General features: G+C 45.9%; 1 protein-coding gene across 1 annotated transcript; it reads left to right on the forward strand.

Moving 5' to 3' along the window:
* Positions 1-12416: 12416 nt before the first annotated feature.
* Positions 12417-13824, forward strand: LOC118006297 (hsc70-interacting protein-like). The gene has a single exon (XM_034998921.1). It carries the CDS (start codon positions 12464-12466, stop codon positions 13571-13573), a length of 1110 nt encoding a protein of 369 aa, XP_034854812.1. The 5' UTR covers positions 12417-12463; the 3' UTR covers positions 13574-13824.
* The last annotated feature ends 1344 nt before the right edge of the window (positions 13825-15168 follow it).

The raw sequence follows: 15168 nt of genomic DNA on the forward strand, positions 1-15168 counted from the left end.
CTCTGCTGTTGTCTGGTAATTACTTTATGGGGCAGAGCGCTCAGGATAGGGCACCTGACTGTGTGTGGCATGGGAGTTATCACTGGGCACTCTTTCCCTGCCAAGCTTGATTTCAGGTCTCCAGCATGCCAGTGTGTCTCTCACACAAATCCCTTCCTCTCTCTAGAACTTTCCTCCCACCTGTCCTTGCCCTTCCCCTGGCTAACTCATTATTCCATCAGGTACAAACGTACAGTGCCTTTTCCCGAGAAGCTTTTCCTGGACCCACAGTCCAGCTTCCATGTATATGTTCTGACCTTCTATGAAGACAGCAAGAAGATTATTATTTATTGGAATTTGATTTCCCCCAGGAAGGCACTCCTGCTAATCAATTGGCAGTTTTACCGAGCATAAACTTCAGGGGGTCAAGGAGCATTTAGGGAAAAGAGAGAGGTAGGGAAGGCATCAGATGATGGGGGAGTGAGGAAGGGACCATTACAACCTCCCAAGAGCTCGGAGGTGGGAGCTCTAGCTCTTTGGAGGTAGAGAGGCAGCATGGGGCGCCCAGGCCACTTCACTTTCAGATCCTACACTTCGAACAGCAGTTTTCAGGGGTTCTCAGAGTTCATTTCTGGAGAATAAATGAGAAAATTTTGCAAATGCTGGTGGTGAAGGAATGGAACACTCAACCATGTTCTCCCTGGGTAAACATCCTGTGTGACCAGGAGAGGAAGAGATGGTTATCCAGCCAGCCTCGGTCTCCAAGTGGAAGCCAGAGGGCATGCAGAACCTTCTAGGGTCGGAGTCGTCATGGAATGTATCTTCCTGTTCTGACAGGCCCAGGACCTTATAAAGGAGCATGGGGTTTTAATTTTTTGGACAGAAGAAACAGGCATGTTTCTCCTGCAGCTGAACTTATCTCCTTATTCAAAAAATATTTTCTTACTAATTATTTTTAATGATCTCAAGGAAAAGTGCCTTTTGTGATTATCTTGACAAGTTCATACATGCAAGAGGCCTGCTGATCCTGCATTTATGAGGTGATGGCTGTTTTTACTGTTTAGGTTACCATTAGAGTGACCTAAAAATAAACCGGTGAGCTGGGTGCTCAGAAGAAAACTTGGCGGCATGGTTTAGGAGGGATTAACCCCCCTGGCTCTCCACAGAGTGCTCTCCCTTTCTCTGTTCTTCCCCACCATGGCCTGAAGGCTTGGTTTTCGGAAGCCTGGGAAGAGAACTTCCCCAGTATACTATGGGAGGATCATCATGGATGCAGAAACTGAAGGCAAAGAATCCAAGGGATCGGGCAGATGTTCAAGATCATTTGAACAGTACTTGACCAGAAGCCTTTCAGGACCGCACAGGTTCTCGGCCTCCCCCGTGGTGCACTCTCTATTTCTTGTGACCTCTCAGCCCGAGATCAGACAATCTTCCATTCAGCACAAATTCACGGAGCGGCTACTCTGCCCTTTTCTAGGCAGTTAGAGATGCAGCGGTGGGCAAGGCCTTCGAAACCTCAGCCCCACATAGCGCTTACGTTTTAGGAGGGTCAAGGACAGGCAGGAGACCGGTAAACTAAAGCATATGCAATATAACTTCAGGAACCAAATGCTTCTTGTAGTAGAACAACACAGGTTAAGGGGCTACAGGGTCATGGAGGGGCTTGGCTAGGTAGCATGGCAGGGAAGGCTGCTCTGGGAGAGGGACATTTGAGCAGAGGCCTGGGAAACGAGCCAGCCAGGAGCTGATGTGAGGGGAGAAGGAAGAAGTTCGAGGACCCCGAGGGAGGAGGAGGGAGGCGGTCAGGGGCCTGGCGTGGAGCATGTGTGTGTCTTGGGCTCACCTGGGAAGGGCCTTCTGGATCACCTGAAGGCAGGAGGCAGTACAGGTGACACTACGTGAGAAAGGTGGGACCCCTCCCTGCACGAGGAAGGTGAGGGAAGTCTGTAGAGAGCAAGTTCTCTAGCGAACTGGCTTCTTTTCATCCCTGCATTCTAATACATGCCAGCATGGAGGTCTGGTTTCCAATCTGGACAGGAATTTGCTTTTCGGTAAAAAGGAAGTTGATAAATGCAGTTCACCTTGTTGCCCCCTTTTGGAGAAAGCCATTTGGAATATAAAACAATTCCTTTCTGTCCCTCAAAACCGTGGTGCTGCTCCTGCCTGCCTTGTGAGAGGGTCCTGATGTGGAGCAGAGAACTCTGGGTCTAATTGGCCCATGGTAGAGCAACTTTGACCATTGCCTGGAAAACTCCTCAGATCAGTCTAGTTAACAACAGCTCTGTTGCTAATAAAGCCTTTGAAATCTTCTGCCGTTGTTGGGTTTTTATGACACATTTGCATGTCAAGATCATTTGGGTTTTGGAGTTTAGGTCCCCTGCTGTTCCTAATGTCATAAACGGATAGTAATAACCGGGAGGGGATTACATTCTGGGGTTGCAAGTAGATGAGCTTTAAAAAAACATCCATCTTATTTGCAGGCAAATATAGCTAATGATAGGCTAGAGAAAAAATAATTCAAAATCTGCAATGAATGGTTGGTGATTTCCAGAGGCCCTGCTTTTTAATGAAGTAGAGAATGAAGGATAAGAGGAAAAACGGTAGAAATAGCATCTTAGGAGTTTCTTGGGTATTGGAGGGTTTGTTTTTTTTAATAAAAATAAAAACAGCCCAACCAAGACAAGGGAGCAGTGCTGGAACCCCTACCTTGTGTGGGGCGAGGGGGGCTGAGCACTCCTGCCTGCCTGCCCCTCCCCATCTGCTCTCACCTCCAGTTGTGGGGTGAGTGGCTCCTGGGAGCTAATTCATCTCCAAGTGAAGGCCTGGAAGGGGCCTTGGAAATAATCTAACACTAATCCAGGTTTTATAAGTAAGGCCTGCAGGACATCAGACAGATTGCCTTTCCTAAATTCACCCAGCCTTTGAGTCACAGAGGTAGGATTAAAGAACAGGAAGAGTTGTTAGGAGCTTTTGCAAGAGGAGTGTTTGCAGGCTTTTTACATTTTCCTTCCAGGTTGTCATTTCTTTCATTCCTGCAGCAGAGGACTGTTGCGTGTCCGTTACGTACCTGGCACTCCGCTACCATCCATCACCTGAAGAAACGTGAAGACAGCCTTAAATAGGCAATACAATCAGAACGATAATTACAGTAATGTTGAGAACATTTCTTGAGGGTTTATGCTGGGCCAGGACTATACTAAATCCTTCAGTAAATCCTTTATTGTATTAAATCCTCCCCACGACCCTGCAAGCAGGTACTATTATTATTCCCCCCTGACAGGTGACAAGACTGAGGCCCAGGCCACTTAGCAGCTCTCCAGGCTAGGAATTTGAGCCTAGTTCTGCTGGACTCCAGCGCTAGAATTCCTACCTACTGAGCTCTCCTCTTTTTCTACACTATGATGAAAGATTGAACTGTTACTAATAGTTAGGTGACTGTTGTTTTACAGTTGTGGCCAAAACTCAAGGAGAAGAAATGTAGATGCATTTTTCTGGATCGTATCACCCAGGCCATCAGTGGGTTTTTTGTTCATTTTTGTTTGCCATTGTTTTTGGATTTTCCAGGCATATCAAGACTTTGACTTCCATAAAGACTTATTTTTGTGAGCATTGACCATGTTGGGGGAGGGCTAAATACTGGGGATTCAGCAGTGAGCAAAATATCTTAGTTTGGGTTCCCCCCAAAGCAGGCTCTGAGGCAAGGATTTGGGTGCAGAAGGTTCATGTGTGCAGAAATGTTGGTGAGGCATGGAGAGGAGAGTTGATTAAAGGGGTGCCCCTGAGGTTATTGGTATGACCAGGGCAATGGCAGCTCAGGCACTCTGTGGGTCTCTAGGAGACAGTGCAGACCACACCTCAGAATTGTCCCACAAGGCAATAAGTAACGAGGATTATTTGTCCATCAACTCCCACTCTTATTCCTTCATCGGGCACAGGTTGCTTCTGGGGGAGTAAACTCCCTGGCACTTCCCTCAGGCAAAGAGTCAGAAGCACCCTAGAGCAAGTTTGAGAACTACATAGGTGATTTCCAGGAAGGGTGGGCCAGGGACTATGTCCCAAACCTCTGCTACAATATAATTCCCGTCCTCAAGGAGCTCATCTTGTTGTGGGCAGGAGAATTAGCAGAATTCACAGTATAGGAAGACAATGAGAATATGAGAACAATGAATGAAAAATGACAAAACAAAACAAAACAAAACATGATGACTCCATCAGGGGAAATCAGGGAAGGCTTTCCAGAGGAGGTGGCATTGAAGGGCTGAGAACATATTAAATATAATTCCCTATCACCGACATCCTCCTTATTCTCATTGCTAGGTCATGGTGCAGTAACACCACTTTGAGTGTTTTCTGAAAGCTCTGAATTCTGCTTTCCCAGTGCGCCGTCATGCCACGATACTCCTGTGGCCAGCATCAGGACAGGAGCCTGGCACATTGCTCACAGCAGTGGCCAAAACCTCTAAGCCAGTTGTGTACCGAAGAGGCTGGTGCCAACCCCATTACCCTCCACAGCCACCAGAGCTGGCCCTTCCTCAAACCCTGGCCACACTTTTTACTGGTGGGAATCTTGAACAGGTGGAGAACCTGGATGAGCTTACCTTTCCTGGTGGCCATCCTGAGGGCAGGGACCCATGGCCTATGCTAATGCTTCTCCGTGCAGAATTCAAGAAGCAAAAAGCATGTATGCGGTTCCCATGGAGAGCTTGTCAAACCCAGATTCCTGGGCTCCACCCCCTAGAGGTTCTGATGCCATATTGGTGGGGGTCTGGTCAGAGATTTTGCATTTAACAGCCTCTTCCTCTGCTGATGCTGCTGGTTTGCAGTCCATGCTTGGAGTAGCAAGGATCTCTCATCCAACTCTCTCCTGGACATTTTCATCCAGATGGGAGTTTCTCAGTGTCAGCACTGTTGACATTTGGGGCCAGGTAATTCTTTGAGTGGGGCCTGCCTTGTGCATCATAGGATACCTAGCAGCATCCCTGGCCTCTACTCCCAGTAGTGACAACCAAAAATGTCTTCAAACGTTGCCAGATGACCCCAGGGGAGGCAAAATTACCCTAGTTTGAGAGCCACTGACCTAGATGTTCCAGAACACCGCTTCTCAGACTTTGATGTCCAGACGACTTTGCTACAATGCAGATTCTAATTTAGTAGGTCTGGGGAGGAGAGTCTGTTTCTGTTGAGCTCTAGGGTAATGTTGATAATGCTGGTTGGCGGACCACACTTTGAGTAGCAGTGGTCCACAGCGGTAGTTGGACCCAAAAGCTCAAAGATGTCCCTGCAATTGCTGGGTTTTGTCCCAGCAATTTTGGTCTGTCCCTGTAGTTCCTTCTTATTCCCTCAGGTTGATTAAAGGTGTGGCTGTTGCATCCCCTCCCTCACCAGTCCCTGCTCCAGCCCAGGGGCCTCCTGTCCTGCTTGTCCAGGGAGAGTTGGCCTTCCTCTGTGAGTGACAGCAGATCTGAGTTTGCCTTTGATATATATAAGGATTTCACTAGGGCCTCTCGGTACCCAGAGAGCCCACTTTGCACTTTAGAGTCTTTATTTTTTTAATACAAGTTTAAAAGGGGCTGGGGGGGATAGGAGGAGGGAGTGTTCCTTATGGAAGGTACGAAGTCCAAGTGTGCCAACCTGAAATTCTGGGAGCTTCAGAGAAGACAGTCTCTGGGGTTAGGGTTTAGGGAGTGGTTCTAGGAGCCAAAGAAGCATCTGCTGATACGGAGCAGAGAAGGCCGAAGGCAGATGGGGCCAGGAGGTGGGGGGACTCGCCCCTTTAGGTACCACTGAACTCAGGAATTATGCTGCTGAGGAACTCTTTGCAGACTTTGAGAAATGCTATCACCTTGCCTGTTGTTATTTTTAGCCATTGTCCTTTCCTTTTGTTGGTGACAGTAAAAATTCCTGGGAGACCTTTTCTCCGTGCCTTAGTGAGAAGGTTTGAGATAGTGGAGGGAGAAAAAGTGGCTGCTGTACCAGGAAAGTCACCCAAAACTGGCATCCCAGTGTGGGGACAGGAGAAGAGCAGCAGGGAGCTGCCATCCTCGTCTCTAAATTGGTGTCACGGGCATCCCCGCTGGGGCATTTCACGTGGGAACGCTGGCTCTTTCCCCAGAGTAGCTCTCTTACCTCTGGCTGCTGGTTCTGGAGGGCTGTGAGGACAGGGCTGTGCTCCCTTTCCTACAGACTGTGTTAGGGCATGGGGGTCTCCCCACCGCATGTTTCCATGTCTCTATGGGAGAATGCATTCCAAGGTCTAAAATGCAAACTCTGACACTGGGGACACCCTCTGGCTGAGCCTGGGATATTGTGTTAGATGAGCCCTAGCCCACAACAACAGGGTGTGACCCTTGCATTTCCAGCAAGAAGGTGATATGTATAGGGTGCATTGTGGGAGGATTTGTGTGGGGTGGAGAGGAGAGAGATCAGTCCGAGCTGTATACTGAATGTTTGCGTGTCGTCCCCCACCCAAAATTCGTATGTTGAAGCCCTCATCCCTCTTGTGATGGTATCTGAGATGAGGGTTTGGGGAGGTAATTAGGTCATAAGGGTGGAGCCTTCAGGATGGGATTAGTGCCCTTAAAAGAAGAGCCCTAGCTGTCTCTCTATGTGAGGACAGAACTGGGAAGGGAACCAAATCAGCAGGCACCTTGATCCTGGAGTTGCCAGCCTCCAGAACTATTAAAACTAACTTGTTTAAGCCCTCCACTCTATGGCAGTTTGTTATAGCAGCCTGAGCTAAGACACTCAAGAAGATGACTTAGACCACCATGCTTCCGAACACTGTCTGAACCGGCAGGAGCTGGTGAATGCTGGAATCTCTATCAGTCTGGGGTAGCTGAAGAGAATAAGGCCCGTACGGTGCATTTTTCTTAAAGCTGAACATACTCATTTTATTTTATTTTATTTTTTATTTTTAAAGATTTTTTATTTTTACTTATTTGACAGAGAGACAGAGAGAGAAGGAACACAAGCAGAGGGAGAGGGAGAGGGAGAAGCAGGCTTCCCGCGGAGCAGGGAGCCCGATGCGGGGCTCAATTCCAGGACCCCGGGATCATGACCTGAGCCGAAGGCAGACGCTTAACGACTGAGTCACCCAGGCGCCCCTGAACATACTCATTTTAAAAACAGCTTTATGCCGCATTTGTGGCCTTCTTACTTTGGAAGAGATTAAACTGTCTTGCCATTAATTAAATTATGGTGTTTCTTAATGATATTTGTTTATTTATATCTCTATTGGCAAAAGAAAAGTTAGAAATTCTTTAGTTCCAAAAATAATTTGTAAGCTTTTTATTAGCCTGTGTAATTCAGATGTCTAGAAATGCTGAATTGGGCAATTATAAAAGGGAAGGCAAGAGCTGATAGTAGTCTGGACGAGGGTGGTGGCCGTAGGACAGGCAGGGAATGGAAGGAGAAGGACAAGGCGGAACTCCGTGCTGGATGCCTTGGCACTGGGAGACATACACAGCAAGGATGGTAACTTGTAGAGGAATGCGGGAGCTGGAGAGGGAAGGAGTCTGAGACAGCTGAAACATTTGGGATTCACAATCATAAAACATTAATGACTGCAGTTTGTTGAGGGCACAGCACTCTGAGCTTCATTTCCATTATTCATTTAATCAGTGCAACAGCCCTTGGTGCTATTGTAGCCTCAACGTAACAGATGAAGGCAGAGAGAGGTCAAGTAACACTGTCATCTGCCGGAAGCTGAAAGGTGTGGAGAATTCAAACTCGGGACTTCGGGATCCTAAGCCCAAGAAAGCACCAAATTATGGTCTGTGTTACACTGTTATCTATGCAAAACCCACCATCTATGTGAGAATCTTCTGAGTTGTGATGTTGGTTTCATGGATATATACGTATGTTAAAAGTTACCAACTTGTATGCTTTATTTTTTTTAAGATTTTATTTATTTGACCGAGAGAGAGAGACAGAGACAGAGAGAGCACAAGCAGGGGGAGTGGCAGGCAGAGGGAGAGGGAGAAGCAGGCTTCCCGCGGAGCAAGGAGCCCGATGCAGGACTCGATCCCAGGACCCCGGGATCATGACCTGAGCCAAAGGCAGACGCTTAACCGACTGAGCCACCCAGGGGCCCCAACTTGCATGCTTTAAATATGTGCAGTTTATTGTATGTCAGTTATACCTCAACAAAGCTCCTTATACAAACCCAAACAGGTGAGAAAAATGGTCAATGAGCATTCCCCGAAGGCCCATGTGTGTTGCAGCCTGGATTTCCTCAGAAGCCAACTCTGAGTGGTAATACCACAGGGACGCTTCTGGGGCATATCTCGAGATCAGATCCAGTGGGGGAAAGGTGGGCCAAGGGATTGGGTCAAGGGAGAAGCTGGCTGCAGTGTGGTCTCAGCCAAGGACTCACGCACTCCCTAGGAGCTCTGGAATAATACTGCCCTTAAGAGTTGCCCTGAGCTGTGATCAGGGAGCCAGGCCTTTCTGTCTCACCTCGGAAGCAGCTGCTGAGGGCAATTCCCCGAGTGAGTGGGCAGCTGAGGGCTGTGTGCTGGTGGAACTCCTGCACCGGGGGGGGGGGGGGCCTTCAGTCCTGCATCGCAGGGCACACCCCATAGCCTGGGCTTTTTAATTGATTTTTTTTTTTTTAAGATTTATTTATTTATTTTAGAGAGAGAGAGAGTGCTCTTGCAAGTGGGGGGAGGGCAGAGGGAAAGAATCTTCAAGCAGACTCCCCGCAGAGCATAGAGCCCCAAGCGGGGCTCGATCTCATGACCCACGAGATCATGACATGAGCCAAAACCAAGAGTCGGACACTTAACCAACTGAGCCACCCAGGCACCTCTAGTCTGGGCATTTTAAATCATGTTTCTTATTTTTGCTTTTAAGTTATGTTGTAGGGAAAATTAGCTAGGATCCTGCCTCATTAGGGACTCTTTTTTTTTTTTTCTCCAGACACTTAGGGGGGTCCTACCACACTGTTTGAGGGGAAGAGAGGTGGGCAAGATGGTGGTCTCTGCTTACCAGCCCCCATCCATTGGACTAACCGAGGAGAAGGGCTGTGTCTTGTGTGGGAGACATGCTTATCAGAGTGCTATATTCCTATTAAAATGACTTTCCAGGTGCTTCTTTTTTCTTTGCACTTGATGGAAAGATCCATGCTGGATTGGCACAGAGTCCAAGTTTTCTTGTGGAAATCAAAATATTTTTTCACTTTCACAAAGCAACTTATGCTTAAAGACATTTCCAGGAGCTTATGCTTTCAAAAGTCTTCCTCTTAAAAACTGAAGATTTTAAAGAGAGGGTTAAAGCAACTGCTCTTTCATCTTGAGAATGTTGTCTCTGAGGACACTGAGATTCATCACAGCTCTCTTGTGGGGTGTTTGTGACCTGATAAGATACTTGTCATTGTATTGTGTTGTCCTGAATTGTGTTTTTTTTTTAACAATTTAGGCAATGCTTACTATGTGCCAGGAATTATTTCTGTGCTTAATAAATATTAGCTTAAATAAATAAATAAATAAATAAATATTAGCTCATTTAATTTACTCCATAGCATCCCAGTGCAATAATAATACCTTTTTTACAGATGAGAAAACAAAGGTATTTCTGACCACCAACTAATGGGCTAAAAATTTGGAAAGTTGCGTGCTTATATCCACTTATCCATTTTTAATTACTTCCTTTCAGGAATGAATATTAGATTTCTGAAGGTTCCTTTTTTTTTTTTTTAAGATTTTATTTATTTGACAGAGAGAGAGAGACAGTGAGAGAGGGAACCTGAAGTTTCCTTTTTTTATTAAGTTGCTTAGATTCTATAGTACTGAGACTATAATAACCAAGGACTGCTAAACTCAAGGGCTCTGTGGATTGCCTAAACTTATGTAAAAACTCAAGAGTCTGTAGAATTCTATCAAATCCTTAAATACCATTATCTCCAAAATTTCAGCTCTAAAGGTCTTAAATTCATCTAACGTAGTGTCTGGCTTAGGTATCAGATATGGAATTATTTTATGTTTATGATACGCTTTGCACTCATGAAATGATTGAGGAAGCTTGCCAAGTCCCCATTCATTCATTGATTCTTTCATTCATTCGCAATTGGGGTGTGTGTCACGGAAAAGCTGAATGGAGGTTGAGCTTAGAGAGGAAAAGACCCTGCACTGGCCACCTGTCTCCAGAATTTGCCTGGATCCTAGGGGACAAGTATGATGGTGACTCCAGCATCCCTTCACAGCAAAGGCTCTTGTCGGAGGGAACGAGTATAGAGCAGATATTAGGAACCGGCAACACTTTGCTTTGCAGACAGTGCAACAGAAAATCTTCCACCTGTCCATCTAATCCGAGAGGAAATCCGAATAGTGCTGGGTACAAATAAAATCTCTGAGGCAGCTGCTCATGGGACATACAGCTGGCTGTGAATTCAGCCTCCTGAGGATTGGGAGAAACTTCGCTCTTTGAAAACCTATTTTAAAAAATATTCCTCATTCATGTCAGCCGCAGGAAGAGAAGTCTTCCCGTGCTGCCTGGAATCAACCTGCATGTTGCTCCCATGTTTGTGGCCAGACTCTTGGTGGTGAACACACACAAGCAGCCAGAAGCAAGCCTGGGGCTCTGCAGCCCGGGCCTGCCAGGCTCCTCGTCTGGACATGTGAGCTTAATTACTCTGCTGCTCTCTGGAAACGCTGCTGGCTTGTCCTTGAAATCCCTGACCAGGCGCCAGGTCCTGCAGGGTTTGTAAATACCTCCTGTTGTGGGTGTAGGGAGCCTGTGCCCAGTCTGGCAGCTTGTCTCCTGCAGTTTGGAGAGAGGCACTGTAGAGACTGGTCTAGCTTGTGCTTCTCTAGCTGGTCTTGGCTTCTCAGACAATAGCTGATGTCCATTGTGGGGGAGTGGGGGGACGGGGATTGGCCAACTCTGAACTCCTTCCCAGGATTGCCCAGCCTTCTTGCCCTCAAGGTCGACACCTGCAAAATAATTACCACCATATATGTAAATGTTTTTTGCTTTTTCCATGAGCGGAGACCTTTGCCAGATTATCACTAAATGCTTCTGAATATGGAACCACCACTCGGGTGGAAAATGACTTGTTTCCTTCCTTTAACATGTGATAAACATTAAAGGTTTAAGACTGTTGGCTTATTGATACTTACGTTTATTTATTTTTATTTATTTATTTATTTATTTTAAGATTTTATTTATTTGACAGAGAGAGAGAGAGAGCACAAGTAGGCAGAACAGCAGGGAGAGGGAGAGGAAGAAGCAGGCTCTCCACCGAGCAGGGAGCCTGACGTGGGGCTCGATCCTAGGACCCTGGGATCATGACCCGAGCCGAAGGCAGCCGCTTAACCGACTGAGCCACCCAGGCGCCCCGATACTTACGTTTATTTTTAATGAACTTTCTCTTCTGTAGTAATTTTAGACAAACAAAAATTGCCAAGATAGTAAGAAGTCCTTTTTTACCCTTCACTCCTTTTCACCCTTTTGTTAACATTTTACATAACCGTGGTACATTTGCCAGAACGAGAAACCAACAAGGCACGTATCTATTAACTAAGCTCCACACTTTATTCAAATTCAGTAATGTCCTTTCTCTGTTCCAGGATCTGATCCAGGATACCACAGTGCATTTAGTAACATCTCTGTTTAATATCAGAGTATCTTAACTCAGGTCATTAAAAAAGCAAGATAGTGAATTGCACTGACTGTGGGTTCTTTTGCGGGAATACATTTTCCTCTCTAATGACAACTAAAAGTTGACTGTCATCTGTCATCTTGGATTGTGAACAGCAGATGGTATCAACTTGTTTGATATCACAGATAGCATAGATTTTCCACAGGATTCATTGTCCAGCTTGGGTTTGAATCCAGGGTATTAGTTTTATGGCCTCAAGAAACTAAAACACTCTGAAGTTCATGTTTCTCATATAATATACATAGAAAAATGTATGTATAATATATAATGTATATATGTTTAAAATATGTGTGTATATCTATCTGCCTATCAGTCTTGCCTTTCGTACCATATTGGATCATAAAATGCTATGTAGAACCTTTCAAAAGTTAATCCTTATAATAAAAAGTTTACCCTAAAAGTGTTCTGCCATTAGGAGCACCTGGCTAGCTCAGTCGGTAGAGCATGCGACAGTTGATCTCAGAGTCGTGAGTTCAAGCCTCACGTTGGGTGTAGAATTTACTTAAAAAAAAAACAACCAAGGGGCGCCTGGGTGACTCTGTCATTAAGCGTCTGCCTTAGGCTCAGGTCATGATCCCAGGATCCTGGGATCAAGCCCCACATCGGGCTCCCTGCTCAGTGGGAAGCCTGCTTCTCCCTCTCCCACTCCCCCTGCTTGTGTTCCCTCTCTTGCTGTGTCTCTCTGTCAAATAAATAAATAAAAAATCTTTAAAAAAAAAAAAAAAACCAGGGCCCCCTTCCACACGATCACGCTGAGCTAGTACCCGGGCTTGGAATTGGGCCGCAACCTCAGCCGCACCTGCCGCCTTTCACCGCCTCTGGACCATGGACCCCCGCAAAGTGAGCGAGCTTCGGGCCTTTGTGAAAATGTGTAAGCAGGATCCGAGCGTTCTGCACACCGAGGAAATGCGCTTCCTGCGGGAGTGGGTGGAGAGCATGGGGGGTAAAATACCACCTGCCACTCATAAAACTAAATCAGAAGACAATATCAAGGAAGAAAAAACAGATAGTAAGAAGGCGGAGGAAAACATAAAGACAGACGAACCATCAAGTGAGGAAAGTGATCTAGAAATTGACAATGAAGGTGTGATTGAAACAGATACTGATGCCCCTCAAGAAATGGGAGATGAAAATGTAGAGATAACCGAGGAAATGATGGATCAGGCAAATGATAAAAAAGTGGCTGCCACTGATGCCCTAAATGATGGTGAACTACAGAAAGCCATTGACTTGTTCACAGATGCCATCAAACTGAATCCTCGCTTGGCCATTCTGTATGCCAAGAGAGCCAGTGTCTTCATCAAATTACAGAAGCCAAATGCTGCCATTCGAGACTGTGACAGAGCTATTGAAATAAATCCTGATTCAGCTCAGCCTTATGAGTGGCGAGGGAAAGCACACAGACTTCTGGGCCATTGGGAAGAAGCAGCACATGATCTTGCCCTTGCTTGTAAACTGCATTACGATGAAGATGCTAGCGCAATGCTGAAAGAAGTTCAACCGAGGGCCCAGAAAATTGCTGAACATCGGAGAAAGTATGAGCGAAAACGTGAAGAGCGAGAGATCAAAGAAAGAATAGAAAGGGTTAAGAAGGCTCGGGAAGAACATGAGAGAGCCCAGAGTGAGGAAGAAGCCAGACGACAATCAGGAGCTCAGTATGGCTCTTTCCCAGGTGGCTTTCCTGGGGGAATGCCTGGTAATTTTCCTGGAGGAATGCCTGGAATGGCAGGGGGGATGCCTGGAATGGCAGGAATGCCTGGGCTCAATGAAATTCTTAGTGATCCAGAGGTTCTCGCAGCCATGCAGGATCCAGAAGTTATGGTGGCCTTCCAGGATGTGGCCCAGAACCCGGCGAATATGTCAAAATATCAGAGCAATCCAAAGGTTATGAATCTCATCAGTAAATTGTCATCCAAATTTGGAGGTCAAGCATAATAATGCCTTTCTGACAAATAAAGCCCTTGCTGAAGGAAAAGCAACGATCACCTAATGGATGTCGCAATAATACAAACCAGTGTACCTCTGACCTTCTCATGAAGAAAGCTGGGGTGCTGTGAAGAGAATCCCTACCCCTCTGCCCCACATGCAACTGAAACATTCTATAGTGGTTTGCCATTAGGGTAGTCATTCAGATAATGTTTTCCTACTAGGAATTACAAACTTTAAACACTTTTAAACCTTAAAAATATTTAAAAACATATTAAAAGGGTGTGTTAGTCCCTAAAAAAAACAAACAAAAAAAAACAGTGTTTGATTAGAATTGTTTTAAGATATTTACAAACTACTTTAGCAACTGTTTGAATCAAAGGGTTTATATTTTCTTCAGTTCTCCATTCCTGATGATTTTAACTTCATTAAACCTTGAATCCTTGTTTTTGGGTCATGGGACAGTGCGGGTAAGGTTGAGTTAATTAGTGTTTGGACAACCCTCTCTTCCTATAACCTAGCCTACAGCTCTTCTCTGTTGCTCTCAGGGTGTGTCATGCTTTTGGTGAATATGGAAACTCCATTTAAAAATCCCCACTCCCCTGGGCTACAGTCTCTCCCAAGAAGGCAGTAGTAAGTTGAAAGGAAGAGTGCTGCAGAGGTGTTACTCCTACTAAATATATCTCGGCGGCATAGTTTAGATTCCTCTCCCAGCGGCAGAAAATATAGAATATAGGACCAAAAGAAGGGTGTAATTTTTTTTGGAACACCATATTCTTTCTACTCCCTGAGACCCACAGAGATAATTATATGATTGGAAAATGAGACCCAAGTGGTAAGTTTAAAGGAGCTGGGACTGGCTCCACCAGAGGAGGTGAGGGTGAGTGTAGATTTGCTGGCTTGAGCAGCTGTTCTGCATTTCCTGTAGGACCAGTGAGGAGGGGCAGAGCTGTTCAAGATTCCCCAGAGAGCTGTAGGTTAGACTTGGCAAGGACAGGGGATCAGCATCTGAGTGGGATGCTCTAATGTCTGTGATCACTTTTGAAGATGCAAGGCCAAGGCTAGGAAGTTTATTTCTGCCAAGGTACCATGTCCACAGTCAGGGCAGACTGCCCCGCGAGCAGGTCTCGGTGCCTCAGTGATATCTTTGGGGTTTCCTGCAGCCTGGCTTCCCAGAAAAGTGCTTAATTGGAAGAGGTACAATGGGACACTCTTGCTTCCTGTTAAAAACAAGGCTTTATTACAACAAAGAAGCCTAGCACTAACTTTGCATTTAAATAAGATATATCATTTTAAAGGTTAAAGAAATGTTTTTAAAAAGGGGCTAATTGGGTACCTTCCTCATTTAAAATTCTTAATAACCATTCAATTGAATTCTGGTTTTGTTTCGTTTTTTTGTTTTTGTTTTTAAAGATTTTATTTATTTATTTGAGAGAGAGAGAATGAGAGACAGAGAGCATGAGAGGGGGGAGGGTCAGAGGGAGAAGCAGACTCCCTGCCGAGCAGGGAGCCCGATGCGGGACTCGATCCAGGGACTCCAGGATCATGACCTGAGCCGAAGGCAGTCGCTTAACCAACTGAGCCACCCAGGCGCCCTGGTTTTG

This window comes from Mirounga leonina, unplaced genomic scaffold, assembly GCF_011800145.1.
Source record: "Mirounga leonina isolate KUSES-001 unplaced genomic scaffold, KU_Mleo_1.0 Mir_95, whole genome shotgun sequence".
NCBI lineage: Eukaryota > Metazoa > Chordata > Mammalia > Carnivora > Phocidae > Mirounga > Mirounga leonina.

What these genes read in the sequence shown, in the direction of transcription:
- LOC118006297 (XM_034998921.1), top strand. Translation starts at nt 12,464, where the DNA reads ATGGACCCCCGCAAAGTGAGCGAGCTTCGGGCCTTTGTGAAAATGTGT.